The sequence below is a fragment of the Bombina bombina genome, chromosome 1 (genome assembly GCF_027579735.1).
Source record: "Bombina bombina isolate aBomBom1 chromosome 1, aBomBom1.pri, whole genome shotgun sequence".
Lineage (NCBI taxonomy): Eukaryota > Metazoa > Chordata > Amphibia > Anura > Bombinatoridae > Bombina > Bombina bombina.
The window spans coordinates 1182699067-1182714684 of NC_069499.1; the positions used below are offsets into that span (position 1 = coordinate 1182699067).

At 39.0% G+C, this 15618-nt stretch overlaps 1 protein-coding gene across 1 annotated transcript in view; it reads right to left on the minus strand.

Moving 5' to 3' along the window:
• MYO1D (myosin ID) overlaps positions 1–15618 on the minus strand; it is a 361825-nt gene that overhangs the window by 235376 nt on the left and 110831 nt on the right. Inside the window, exons 2-4 of the mRNA XM_053699796.1 lie at positions 9258–9466; positions 2405–2498; positions 1743–1908 (exon numbers count right to left, since the gene is read on the minus strand). Coding sequence (XP_053555771.1) covers positions 1743–1908; positions 2405–2498; positions 9258–9466 — 469 coding nt within the window. The remainder of the gene's footprint in view (positions 1–1742; positions 1909–2404; positions 2499–9257; positions 9467–15618) is intronic.

Here is a 15618-nt window from a genome sequence, read left to right on the forward strand (position 1 = left end):
AGCCTGATACCAGTTGCTACTACTGCATTTAAGGCTGTACTTACATCATACGGTAACAGCAGTATTTTCTTAGTCAATTCCATTCCCAGAAAATAAAGTACTGCACATACCTCATTTGTGGAGGACCCCGCATGCTATTCCCAGTTTCTGAAGTTACCCCACTCCTCAGAATGTCGAGAACAGCCAGTGGATCTTAGTTACGCCTGCTAAGATCATAGAAAAGAAACGCAGGCAGTTTCTTCTTCCAAATACTGCCTGAGATAGAAAAACAGCACACTCCGGTGCCATTTAAAATAACAAACTTTTGATTGAAGAATAGTTAAGTAAAAACTCCAGCTCCTCTCGCGACCTCCTTCTTTGTTGAGGGTTGCAAGAGAATGACTGGATATGACATGTTAGGGGAGGAGCTATATAGCAGCTCTGCTTGGGTGATCCTCTTGCAACTTCCTGTTGGGAAGGAGAATATATCCCATAAGTAATGGATGACCCGTGGACTGAACACACTTAACAAGAGAAAACTGCTTTTAAAACAGGTGTGTCAATTTAAATTAAAAAGTAACATCAATCAATTGCTCAATAACTTCATAACATTTTACAAGAATGTCTGCATTCTATACATTATTTTTCTGAACAAATGACATAGCCACTAGTGGAGTTTGCCTGACTTGACCCACTAGTGGAGTTTGCCTGACTTGACCCATTCTGCTTTGATGAGACATTTTCTACTTTGCATTTTACAACAAATGTCATGTCAAATGTCTGGCTCCATAGAAGTGAAGTTCTTACAGAGACCTCTAAACTATATATATAAACTGATTCCTATCTTAAAGGCCACAGAAACTAAAGAATGAGATTTCAGTTGGTCAGAGGTAGTGACATGTATTCCTTCTAATCCAGAAGCTTTGGATCTATTTGTTTTGCCACCTGTGATATGGCTTCTTCTGAACCATATGTGGATGGTTAGGTCTTCTTATATACAGACGTAATGGTAGATAAATTGGTAGACAAAATCAGTTTGACCTAGTCCAAATTTTTGTTGAATAATAGTAATACCAAGGAAGGCTTAATGGTTTGGCAGTGTAACAAATTAGTATAAAACCCTTTGGCAGCTAAGAGGTCAAAGGGAAAAGAAACACAGCTTTCTAACCATGATTTAAATTATACAGACATACTGAGCATCGTTATCTCCTATATATGGCTCTAAATAATTAATACCTTCTTAATGTCTAATTATCAAGTTGTGGCATCGGGTAATGCATTATACTCCAAGATGCAAAAAAAAAACAGAACTCTCACTGGCAGTCAAGATGCCAAGCAGACAGTTTTCCACCAATGGTGATTTCCTGCTCTGATGATTAACAATATAAGAATTGTTCAAATAAATCTTCATTATCCCCTATATGTGTATAGGGACCCCAGAAAGTAATAATTAACTGTTTTTTTGTATCAGACTATACCAACTGTGTTTATTTTAAAGCCCACCATCAAACGCATCTGTAGTTATCATTTTTAAATTATTCAGTGTGGAAACTATGGGAATGTATAACTGACATTGGGGCAACGTTCCACATTTCTACCCTCTCTTAGGTAGAAACCAAACTGGATTCCACTGCTAATGTCATATATAGAGATTGGAGCTCTCTAAGTGTGTGTGTTTGCGGGGGTGGGGGTGGAAATATTTAAATTGTTTTCAGGTGTTCTTGTAAGTGAACAAAAGAAACAAATACATTCACTTATATTACCTTTTCTAGTAAGTAATTACTGATGTGACCCCCAATAGGATCTCCTTTGAAATCAAAGTTAATATCCATGTATTTCCCAAATCGGCTGGAGTTGTCATTTCTAGTAGTTTTTGCATTTCCAAAAGCCTCCAAGACACAATTAGATTTCAGCAACATGTTCTTCACCCTATACAGCAGCAGAGATCATATTAGAACTCTGAGTAGAACACAACTCAAAGACAAGACACTAGTGGCAGTGGCTGCTGGAGAGACAATTTATAACAGAGGGGTTTTTTTGTTTTGTTTTTTAAAAACAGGTGGAGTGTACTGAAAGTGTGAGGTTCAGAGGACATAAGTAACATAATTAACAGTGATGAAACCTCGCACGAGAGGAAGAGAGAAAAAGGAAAAATAATGGAAATGAAGATAACATGAAGGAAACAATGAGAGATTTGGAAATGGGAAAAAAATAGGGGTTGAACAGGGAGGAAAGAGAAGTGTGAAGTGGAAAGCAAAAGAACAACAACAAAAAAAAACCAAGAAGAGGATTATGAGCATGTAATACAGTGGTACAGCCTCAGGTATGAGCAATGTAGAGGATGGAAGACAGACCAGGGTAAGTATTAGGCGGCAGATATGATAGCACGCCAACACAACAAACAAGACTGTGTACAGGCACATACCTCTCCACCTCAGCTCTCTGGCTAGGATTGGTGATCGCTGCAATGTACTGCATGATGTATTTGCTGGCCTCCGTTTTTCCGGCTCCACTCTCCCCTGTAATATATAGGATGGCATGAAGAAAGATGTGGTTGAAATTATATGAAGTTTTATGTATATCTATCTATCTAGGCTCACCCTAGACAGTGCTTACCAGAAATTAAATTAGTCCCTAATAGGGGATGGACAGAATCAGACTCCTCCTTTTACTCCTGTAGGTTTCTTAGTGCTTAGGGAGTTGTAGATACTTCTCTCAGACTATGGTCAGAGCAAGGGAATGTTCAACCTCAATAACATACTGTAGAGTTTTTCTTTGTGTATGGTAGCACATAATTTCTCTATGAGCAACGTGCAATGCCACATTATCCATATTTTGCATCATGGTTATCTTAAAGTCCTATGCTTAAAGGGACAGTCTAGTCCAAAACAAACTTTCATTATTCAGATTGGGCATGTCATTTTAAACTATTTTCAAATTTACATATATTACCAATTTTGCTTTGTTCTCTTGGTATTCTTTGCTGAAAGCTAAACCTAGGAGGTTCATATGCTAATTTCTAAGCCCTTGAAGGCCGCTTCTAATCTCAGGGAATTTTGACAGTTTTTCACCACTAGAGGGTGTTAGTTCATGTGTTTCATATAGATAACACTGTGCTAACGCACATGGAGTTCCTAGGAGCCAGCACTGATTGGCTAAAATGCAAGTCTGTCAAAAGAACTGAAATAAGGGGCAGTTTGCAGAGGCTTGGATACAAGATAATCACAAAGGTAAAAAGAGTATTAATAAAACTGTGTTGATTATGCAAAACTAGGGAATGGGTAATAAAGGGATTATCTATCTTTTAAAACAATAAATATTCTGGTCTAGACTGTCCATTTAACTGGTACATGCAATATCAGTTATTTCCAGGACTAAATGGGCTTAACATTATGTATTTATCTAATTCTTCCCAGCTTTGGCTCATGTCCTATCTAGATTGAGAAATGACAAGCATTTACTTGTACTGGATGCATTTATGGTTTCTGCTGCTGAACCACTATATGAGGTTACACTCTGGAATTTAACCCTTGTTTTTTGTTATGGCTATTATATCTATCTAAGTTGCCACTATGGACTATTTAACACAAGTTGGATGTGTGATAGCAGCAAGAAATTTTGGAAAGAATTTTCATTTTCTGCTGTTAGAATTTACCCACCCTTCATTTGGCACTGTCTTGTAATCACTTATTTTTGGTAAATATTGGCTAGAATGAGTTAAGATAATGGTGATGAAATAAAATATACAGTGATTTCTAGATCTTTCTCTTTAGTATTCTTATAGAGTTCTGTTACCATAATATAAGGCTTTACTAATTTTCTATGCCTGTCTATTTTTATGTTATTCTGTTAGAATAAAAGGATGGTATGTTAGGGGTAATATGAACCTGATGGCAGCCATCTTGTTCTTCGCAGCCATCTTGTTCCTCGCAGCCATTTTGTAATGAATAGACTTTATTATACTGGGGTATTATGCAGTGAGAATTATATGCATGTTATGAGTTTCTTTAGCTATTCGGCCTTGCCAATGTACCCTGGCCTAATGCCTAGAAGTAAGATAGAATAAGATAATGTAAACAAGAGGCTTTAGACACTTGGTTGTCTCTGCAGATGGTAGTTTGTTATGACTCTGTAAATATTGTTATGAGAAACTCATGTTCCAGTTTTTCCTTGTAAATTGCTCTGTATAACTGTGTAAGATGACGCGGTCCTAACGTGTCATCCCCTTAACCCTGTATGTCACTATAAGAAAGGCTTGCACTGTGCAATAAACAGAATTGGCTTTCGATCATAATGCTGCGTGGTCTGAGTCATTCTAAGGGGCCCTTATCAGGTAATCTACATATGCCTCAGGTGGTACACTAGGCCCCAGGCTTTGGCCTGCACTGACACTTACCCCCTGAAGGGGACACCTAACAGTTTTGGCGTCAGGACAGTGGGATTCGCAGGGAGTAACTATGAGTGCTTTTACCATGCTTTCTTTCTGTGAATTTGAACCTAAATTTAGTCTGGTAATAGGTGTTGATGATAATGATATAAGGTTAAAGGGGTTCCTGTGGTTGAAGCACAGGTTTGCGGAGGTTAAAGTCCTGCCGGCAGTTGTGATACCCCTCCAGACAGGTTATCAGTCCTGTGCTGGGACACGACAGGTATTGTGAGTCCTGTCGGTGATAAGCGCGCAAGTAATATATGTATGCCAGTCGACGGGAGGTTCTTTTAAGATAAGGTCCCCCGGGCAACTTGGCAGTGAAGTGAGTAAGTCTCACGTGTGTTGAAGTTTCCCATATTCATTCCCATAATAGAGTTTTGCTACCCACCTGAAGCTCATGTTGATATCTGATGCTTGCTTTGCTTTGTTTGTGTTTTTTTTTATGCTGTGCGTAGAAAATATTAAGTGGCTGTGCATGTTATTATTGTATTGAGAAAGGGGAACTGCTCATAGATAAGAATGCACAGAGAAAATTACATGTATAAGGTAAAAGAAAAGAAGAGTTAATAGTTTCTGCAAAAGACAGAAATATTTTTTTAAAAACACGGTCAGTAAGTACTGCTGTTTGATAAATAGAGAAATCTCTGTGTTAAAGAATGTAGCAGGCAAAGAAGGGGGGAATACCAGCTGTGCCCTAAAATTTCCTTGTCTTACCCCTATGCAGGATGCAATACGTCCCTAGGATTGTCGATCTTTTTATTGTCTTTCTGTGTTTTATTTTGCTCTCATATTTCAGAGGCCTAAAATGTTTTATTTTTCTATTTTGTTCTTAACATATTTGTATTTGCAGGATGAGAGTATGCTGTCTTCAGAGATTGAAACACACTAACTGAATTATTTTTGAGTTTCCATATTTAGGTAAAATCTGTACAGGCAAAATTCCATAAGTGCACTCTTCAAAAGATTAAAGATTGAAAGCAAGTAAACCTTTAAAGAAAGAAAAGATAAAGATGAAAGACCTTTTGTCAAGCTTGTTTTAACCATCATACTGCAGTAAAAAAAGTTACTGAATTATCTTTGGATCCATTCTTTGCTTTGCATGCTGGTACCAGCCCCAGAACTGGACTCTGGGTAATCCATGACTGTTTTCTCTGATGTGTGTCTTCAGGACATAAAGACTATCCTTCTCTGGACTGTGCCTTACCGCTCGATATGGAAGTCCTGTTATGCTGTTACAGGATCAACCAATTAAATTAGGGGAGTATTGTTTTAACTCCATTCCTTATATTGCTTGTTTTGTATTCTCTTGTATTTGTTTTATTTTTATTGATCATACTTGGTCTAAGAAATCATATGCTTCATTGGTATTAGTGCACATTGTAGTTTATGTGCTTAACATAGTAACTCTTTAGATAAATGTAACTGTGAACTTCGCAGCATTGTACCCTATTGAATGGCCCACTGAGTATAAGAAAATATGTTCAAGGAAAATGCTGCAACATAGCATAATATTTTAGACCCTTCACCCTTTAGAACATAAGGAGGACACGTCTAAGCTAGAAGTTTATAGTAAATATACAGAGAAATGTTTCAGGGAATAGCATAATTATAGTTTATGAAAGCAAAGGTATTTTTTCCCTTGTATTAATTAGTATGGTATCTACAAAGTGAATTTGGTCATTCCTGATGTTTGTCAAAGAGAGTAATTCTTACCATAAAGATGTGTTTACCTTTAAAAGAGCTTGTAGTTTTAAATGATGTTCTGTTTGCATGCTTTCCTCATATAGGAGTGTGAGAGAATTTAGGTTGGAGAATTATAAACATTATAGATAGCAGCCATCCAGAATAAAGCAACACAAGGTTCTTTTATTTTTTTAGAAGTTCAAAGTGTATAGAGAAGTTGTAAATTATTCTCTGAGAAATGTCAATGTATTTAAGTTGTATTATATATCAACAATGTTTTGTTTGATTTTTAAATGACATAGGATAAAAGTGACGTTTTATTTGGACATAATTGTGATTGTATTGCGGTGTGTACTCATCCTGTACTGTTTCTGTTTGCTTTCTAGACTCCCTGTGACTCGAGTGTCTGCTTGCCATGGGTATCCACTGGTTGCCTTGTCTACCCCATGAACAAACCATCAGATTTCCAGTATCTCCCTGCGGAAGAACCGTGGATAAGCACCCCTACTGCAAATGAACTGTTGGAGAACTGTATTATAGCAAAGTGTCAAGGTGCAGCGCTCTCAAATGGACAAAGACTGTTCTTAAAGTATTCAGAGGCCACCTAGAGACAGTTGTGCTGTTGCTATGTCATGCTTTACTGTGGAAAAGGAACTGTTGGACATATTGGGGGGTGCTAGCAATGCAGGTGGAGAGATAGATGATGCAGCGTTGTTTGGGGGTAGATGGGGGCTGGTTGGGTCTCTGTGCTGGTAGACCGGTAGTTCTGGGAAGGCTGGAGGATAGATGGAAGGTATTGGAGGGACTGTACCTATATGCAGTGACAATTAGCCTATAAAAGTATATCACGACATGCGAATATTTTTCTCTTTAGTATTCTTATAGAGTTCTGTTACCATAATATAAGGCTTTACTAATTTTCTATGCCTGTCTATTTTTATGTTATTCTGTTAGAATAAAAGGATGGTATGTTAGGGGTAATATGAACCTGATGGCAGCCATCTTGTTCTTCGCAGCCATCTTGTTCCTCGCAGCCATTTTGTAATGAATAGACTTTATTATACTGGGGTATTATGCAGTGAGAATTATATGCATGTTATGAGTTTCTTTAGCTATTCGGCCTTGCCAATGTACCCTGGCCTAATGCCTAGAAGTAAGATAGAATAAGATAATGTAAACAAGAGGCTTTAGACACTTGGTTGTCTCTGCAGATGGTAGTTTGTTATGACTCTGTAAATATTGTTATGAGAAACTCATGTTCCAGTTTTTCCTTGTAAATTGCTCTGTATAACTGTGTAAGATGACGCGGTCCTAACGTGTCATCCCCTTAACCCTGTATGTCACTATAAGAAAGGCTTGCACTGTGCAATAAACAGAATTGGCTTTCGATCATAATGCTGCGTGGTCTGAGTCATTCTAAGGGGCCCTTATCAGGTAATCTACATATGCCTCAGGTGGTACACTAGGCCCCAGGCTTTGGCCTGCACTGACACTTACCCCCTGAAGGGGACACCTAACACTCCTGTAGGTTTCTTAGTGCTTAGGGAGTTGTAGATACTTCTCTCAGACTATGGTCAGAGCAAGGGAATGTTCAACCTCAATAACATACTGTAGAGTTTTTCTTTGTGTATGGTAGCACATAATTTCTCTATGAGCAACGTGCAATGCCACATTATCCATATTTTGCATCATGGTTATCTTAAAGTCCTATGCTTAAAGGGACAGTCTAGTCCAAAACAAACTTTCATTATTCAGATTGGGCATGTCATTTTAAACTATTTTCAAATTTACATATATTACCAATTTTGCTTTGTTCTCTTGGTATTCTTTGCTGAAAGCTAAACCTAGGAGGTTCATATGCTAATTTCTAAGCCCTTGAAGGCCGCTTCTAATCTCAGGGAATTTTGACAGTTTTTCACCACTAGAGGGTGTTAGTTCATGTGTTTCATATAGATAACACTGTGCTAACGCACATGGAGTTCCTAGGAGCCAGCACTGATTGGCTAAAATGCAAGTCTGTCAAAAGAACTGAAATAAGGGGCAGTTTGCAGAGGCTTGGATACAAGATAATCACAAAGGTAAAAAGAGTATTAATAAAACTGTGTTGATTATGCAAAACTAGGGAATGGGTAATAAAGGGATTATCTATCTTTTAAAACAATAAATATTCTGGTCTAGACTGTCCATTTAACTGGTACATGCAATATCAGTTATTTCCAGGACTAAATGGGCTTAACATTATGTATTTATCTAATTCTTCCCAGCTTTGGCTCATGTCCTATCTAGATTGAGAAATGACAAGCATTTACTTGTACTGGATGCATTTATGGTTTCTGCTGCTGAACCACTATATGAGGTTACACTCTGGAATTTAACCCTTGTTTTTTGTTATGGCTATTATATCTATCTAAGTTGCCACTATGGACTATTTAACACAAGTTGGATGTGTGATAGCAGCAAGAAATTTTGGAAAGAATTTTCATTTTCTGCTGTTAGAATTTACCCACCCTTCATTTGGCACTGTCTTGTAATCACTTATTTTTGGTAAATATTGGCTAGAATGAGTTAAGATAATGGTGATGAAATAAAATATACAGTGATTTCTAGATCTTGGCTCATATATCTCACCAGGCTCCTACTCTCATCATATATTTTCTATGTAATCCCCCCTCCCTTTGGAGGCTACAGTAATTTGCTACTTTCTGGAGAGTACTGTCTGGGGATATGATGAGCCAAGATATAGATATTCGTGGATGTCTGTAGATATCTGTGGAGTCAATTTAATTTACTGTTGTTTATCAGAACTCTCCGTCAAACAGACTGCTGCAGAGGTGCAAGAGTAATTACAATTTAACTTGTATCATCACATGACTAAAAAGGAAAGGAATGTGTAAAAAAAAAGACGTTTGGTAGAAATATCCACTTGATAAAGGTGTCAGACAGACATGCAAACATAATGTAAGAACAACATTTAAATTAGTCTTCACTTTAAGTTTCGGTTCCTTTTCTACTGCAAATGTTCTGTTTGTTAATATACCTATTCAGGTAAAGAGATAGGGGAACTTTTGCAAATCAATAACGAGGGAAGTGTTTTTGGAGGGCAAAGAGGTTGGAAACAAGAACAACAAGTGAGAGGCTATAAAGGTAAGAAAGGGAAAAGCAATACCTGATATTACTATACATGTGTCCTTACACCGCCTCTTCATGGCCTTATAAGCAGCGTCTGCGATGGAAAACAGATGAGGGGGTCTTTCGTAAAGTTCCCTCCCTTTATATTTCTCAATAGTATCTTTCCCATAAATGGGGAGACTCTTGTAGGGGTTTACAGACACCACAACCTCTCCGATGAATGTGTAGATCCTGCCCTTCTCAAATCTGCAATAGCAAAGAAACAAATGATATAAAGTCATAAGAACTGAAAGAATAGTTACTAAGGAAAAATGTGTAATACTTCAATGGTACCCCATGGGGGAGCTCTTTATCTAGAATTGCACTTTTACACATTGTAATTATTTAACACCGTTGTTTTTATTTGTACTGTGATAGGAACTTTAAACCCAAAATGTCTCTTTCATGACTCGGATAACCGATACCATTTTAATCATCAACTTTCCAATTTATCAAATGTGTTTTATTCTCTTAGTATCCTTTGTTGAAAGAGCAGCAGTACACTACTGGGAGCTAGCTGAAAACACTGGGAGAATCAATGACAAGAGGCATATATGAGCAACCACCAATCAGCAGCAAGCTCCCAGTAGTGCATTGCTACTCCTGAGCCTAACGAGATATGCTTTTCAATAAAAGATTTCAATGAAACAAAGCAAATTAGATAACAGAAGTAAATTAGAAAGTGGTGTAAAATTGCAGGATCTGATTTATGAAAGTTTAATTTAGAGTTTATTGTTCCTTTAAAGTGACATAAAAGGGTAAAAAGAAAATGTTGTAACATTTTATTATAGTACTATTGCTGGGGTCTGCTCCTGAGCAGCAATGCACTACTGTGAACTAGATGAACACATCTGGTGAGCCAATGACAAGAGAAAAATGTGTATAGCCACCAAACACCAGCTAGCTCCCAGTACTGCATTGTTGTGTCTTAGTATATGTCCATGTTCTTTTTAACAAAGGATACCAAGAGAACAAAAATAATTTAAAATCAAAGCAAATTTAAAAGTGTCTTAAAGGAACAGGAACCCCCAAATTTTTCTTTTACGATTTGGATAGAACATACTATTTTAAACAACTTTAAAATTTACTTCTATTATCAAATTTGCTTCATTATCTTGCAATCCTACTGGCAGCTAACTGAATACATCTAGTAAGTGAATCACAAGAGACAAATGTGTGCAGGCACCAATCAGCAGCTAGCTCCCACTAGTATAGGATATGTGCATATTCTTTTTTAACAAGGAATACCAAGAGAACAAAGTACAATTGAAATAGATGTGAATTTAAAAGTGCCCTAAAATTACATACTCTATCTGAATCATACAAGTTTAATTTTGACTTTCCTATTCCTTTAAATAGCAAACAGAGATCTTAATTAATTGCCATTTGTCTATAATTATGACAACACATTCTTATAAATTCAACAAATATACAAAATGTACTCCAGATCTAATCAATGTCTTAAAGGAATATGAAACCCATTTTTGTTCTTTCATCATTCAGATAGAGCATGCAATTTTAAGCAGCTTTCTAATTTACTCCTATTATCAATTTGTCTTCGTTCTCTTGGCATCTTTATGTGAAAAAGCAGGAATTTAAGTTTAGGATCTGGCCCATTTTTGTTTCAGCACCCTGGGTAGTGCTTGCTGATTGGTGGATACATTTAGCCACCAATCAGCAAGCGCTACCCAGGTGCTGAATAAAAAATGGTCCAGCTCCTAAGATGCTTTTCAAATAACAATACCAAGAGAATTAAGTAAAATGTGATAATAGGAGTAAATTAGAAAGCTGCTTAAAATTGCATGCTCTGTCTGAATGATGAAAGAAAATATTTGGGTTTCTTATCCCTTTAAGGCATAGACTTACAAACATTGTTGTAATAAAAAAGCACTAAGCAATATCATTGAACTTTGTATTATTTATCTATTTAAATGTATTTGACCTTTATTCCTTACACTACAGTTGTGCTTCCTGTCACAGCCTTACAAGGAGGAGGAGGCCTTTGCAGGAAATGTTATCTTAGCCTAATGTCATAAAACATCTAGTCTAGTGAATAGACCAGATCACAGGGAGTCAGATTTGCTCATTTCCAGAACTGACAGAATTCAAATCTTCTGCTCTTAAAGTAAAAGTAAATTTTAAAGCTGTGCATCACATCGATTTAATCTTTAGCACTAATATGTAAGGATCGCTATGTTTTTTTTTTTATTTCTCAAATTTGACTTTATATTTTAATAGTTTATTTCCCTACCGTGATCATCCTTGCTCCGCTCACCCTCCTCTTCCTGTATTTTTTAGCCTTTACGTATAGAGTGGTCCCACCCGATCTATACGTAGTATAAATGCGTGTTCACGATACCTCAAAGCATTGCGCATGCGCGAATCGCCGATCAGGACTACAATGCGCATGCGATTTTATTCTCACCCATTCTTCAACGCGCATGCGTAAACATATTTTGGAAACACAGTACTGAATGAATAGCAATAATGTATTCATTCAGTACTATGCTATTTGACAATCCGAGCCGCTTCAGTTGCGAGAACCGTGAACCGTGAGAATCGGCTGAAAAAGAGAAGAAGCTGTGCGCATGCCGCGAATTGTGCACGCGCGTCAGACATAATTCTGTGTAAAATAGATTTGGCGCATGCGCACTTGATTGCATGTTAGCATGACGTAGCTTCACGGCCGCCGATCGGCCAGAAAGTCAATTGGGTTAAAATAAATACGTGACAAGGAAGTGCAATATGTATAGAAAAACGGGATGATTTGAAAATAGTAAAAGTATTATTTTTTTTTGCGGCGAAAATGGTATTTAGAGATTGCTTTGAAAAAAACGATGAACGAAACTCATATTATTTTTATCATATCCAAGTAAATGTGCATAGCTGACCACCGAACTTTACTTTTACTTTAAAGGGACAGTATACACTAATTTTCATATAACTGCATGTAATAGACACTACTATAAAGAAGAAACAGAATTTATGTTTACCTGATAAATTTCTTTCTCCTACGGTGTATCCGGTCCACGGCTTCATCCTTACTTGTGGGATATTCTCTATCCCTACAGGAAGTGGCAAAGAGAGCACACAGCAAGAGCTGTCCATATAGCTCCCCTCAGGCTCCTCCCCCCCAGTCATTCGACCGACGGTTAGGAGAAAAAGGAGAACCATACGGTGCAGTGGTGACTGTAGTTTACAAAAAATAAATTTAAACCTGACCAAAGTGCCAGGGCGGGCCGTGGACCGGATACACCGTAGGAGAAAGAAATTTATCAGGTAAACATAAATTCTGTTTTCTCCTACATTGGTGTATCCGGTCCACGGCTTCATCCTTACTTGTGGGAACCAATACCAAAGCTTTAGGACACGGATGAAGGGAGGGAACAAGTCAGGTAACCTAAACGGAAGGCACCACTGCTTGTAAAACCTTTCTCCCAAAAATAGTCTCCGAAGAAGCAAAAGTATCTCATTTGTAAAATTTGGCAAACGTATGCAGTGAAGACCAAGTCGCTGCCTTACAGATCTGTTCAACAGAAGCCTCATTCTTGAAAGCCCATGTGGAAGCCACAGCTCTAGTAGAGTGAGCTGTAATTCGTTCAGGGGGCTGCCTTCCAGCAGTCTCATAAGCCAACCGGATGATGCTTTTCAGCCAGAAGGACAGAGAGGTCACAGTCGCCTTTTGACCTCTCCTCTTGCCAGAATAGACGACAAACAAGGACAATGTTTGTCTGAAGTCTTTAGTTGCTTTTAGATAGAACTTTAAAGCACGAACCACATCCAGATTGTGCAACAGACCTTCCTTGTTAGAAACTGGATTAGGACACAGAGAAGGAACAACTATTTCCTGGTTAATATTCTTATTGGAAACCACTTTTGGAAGAAAACCAGGTTTGGTACGTAAAACGACCTTATCTGTATGGAACACCAGGTAAGGTGAATTACACTGCAAAGCAGACAATTCAGAAACTCTTCTAGCAGAAGAAATAGCTACCAAAAACAAAACTTTCCAAGATAGTAACTTGATATCCATGGAATGTAGAGGTTCGAACGGAACCCCTTGAAGAACTGAAATAACTAAATTTAGACTCCATGGAGGAGCCACAGGTCTATAGACAGGCTTTATTCTGACTAAAGCCTGTACAAACGCCTGAACATCTGGCATTGCTGCCAGATGCTTGTTTAACAAAACAGACAGAGCAGATATCTGTCCTTTCAAGGAACTAGCTGACAAACCTTTCTCCAATCCTTCTTGGAGAAAAGATAGAATCCTTGGAATCCTAATCTTACTCCATGAGTAACCCTTGGATTCGCACCAACAAGATATTTCCGCCATATCTTATGGTAAATTTTCCTGGTGACAGGCTTTCTAGCCTGGATCAGGGTATCTATAACTGATTCCGAAAACCCATGCTTAGCTAGAATCAAGCGTTCAATCTCCAAGCAGTCAGTTGCAGAGAAACTAGGTTTGGATGTTCGAATGGACCTTGAATTAGAAGGTCCTGCCTCAAAGGTAGCTTCCATGGTGGAACCGATGACATATTCACCAGGTCTGCATACCAAGTCCTGCGTGGCCACACAGGAGCTATCAGAATTACCGAAGCCTTCTCCTGTTTGATCCTGGCTACTAGCCGGGGGAGAAGGGGAAACGGTGGAAAGACATAAGCTAGATTGAACGACCAAGGCGCTACTAAGGCATCTACCAATGTCGCCTTGGAATCCCTGGACCTGGACCCGTAACGTGGAACTTTGGAGTTCTGACGTGACGCCATCAGATCCAGATCTGGAATGCCCCATAGTTGAATTAACTGGGCAAAAACCTCTGGATGAAGTTCCCACTCCCCTGGATGGAAAGTCTGACGACTCAGATAATCCGCTTCCCAGTTGTCCACTCCTGGGATGTGAATTGCTGATAGATGGCAGGAGCGATCCTCTGCCCATTTGATGATTTTGGATACCTCCCTCATTGCCAGGGAACTCTCTGTTCCCCCCTGATGATTGATGTACGCTACAGTCGTCATGTTGTCCGACTGAAATCTGATGAATTTGGCCTCCGCTAGTTGAGGCCATGCCTGGAGCGCATTGAATATCGCTCTCAATTCCAAAATGTTTATCGGGAGAAAAGATTCTTCCCGAGACCATAGACCCTGAGCCCTCAGGGACTTACAGACCGCGCCTCAGCCTAGGAGGCTGGCGTCGGTCGTGACAATGATCCACTCCGGTCTGCGGAAACTCATTCCCTGAGACAGGTGATCCTGAGACAACCACCAGAGGAGTGAGTCTCTGGTTTTCTGGTCCATTTGAATCTGGGGAGACAAATCTGCATAATCCCCATTCCACTGTTTGAGCATGCACAGTTGCAATGGTCTTAAATGAATTCGATCAAATGGAATCACGTCCATTGCTGCAACCATAAGTCCTATTACCTCCATGCACTGAGCTATGGAGGGTTGAGGAATGGATTGAAGAGCTCGACAAGTGTTCAGAAGTTTTAACTTCCTGACCTCTGTCAGAAAGATCTTCATTTCTACTGAGTCTATTATTGTTCCCAGGAAGGGAACCCTTGTGAACGGGGACAGAGAACTTTTTTCTATGTTCACCTTCCACCCGTGAGACCTTAGAAAGGCTAGAACAATGTCTGTATGAGCCTTTGCTTTGTGAAATGACGACGCTTGTATTAAAATGTCGTCTAGGTAAGGTGCTACTGCAATGCCCCTTGGCCTTAGCACCGCTAGAAGGGACCATAGCACCTTTGTGAAAATTCTGGGAGCAGTGGCCAACCTGAAGGGAAGAGCCACAAACTGGTAATGCTTGTCCAGAAAGGCGAACCTCAGGAACTGATGGTGATCTTTGTGGATAGGAATATGCAGGTACGCATCCTTTAAGTCCACGGTAGTCATATATTGACCCTCCTGGATCATTGGTAAAATTGTCCGAATGGTTTCCATCTTGAATGATGGAACTCTGAGGAATTTTTTTAGGATCTTTAAATCCAGAATTGGCCTGAAAGTTCCTTCCTTTTTGGGAACTACAAACAGGTTTGAGTAAAATCCCAGTCCTTGTTCTGCTGTTGGAACTGGGTGTATCACTCCCATCTTTAAAAGGTCTTCTACGCAATGTAAGAATGCCTGTCTCTTTATCTGGTCTAAAGATAAGCGAGACATGTGGAACCTTCCCCTTGGAGGAAGGTCTTTGAATTCTAGAAGATACCCCTGAGAGACAATTTCTAGTGCCCAGGGGTCCGGAACATTTCTTGCCCAGGCCTGAGCAAAGAGAGAAAGTCTGCCCCCTACTAGATCCGGTCCCGGATCGGGGGCTATCCCTTCATGCTGTCTTGGTAGCAGCAGCAGGCTTTTTGG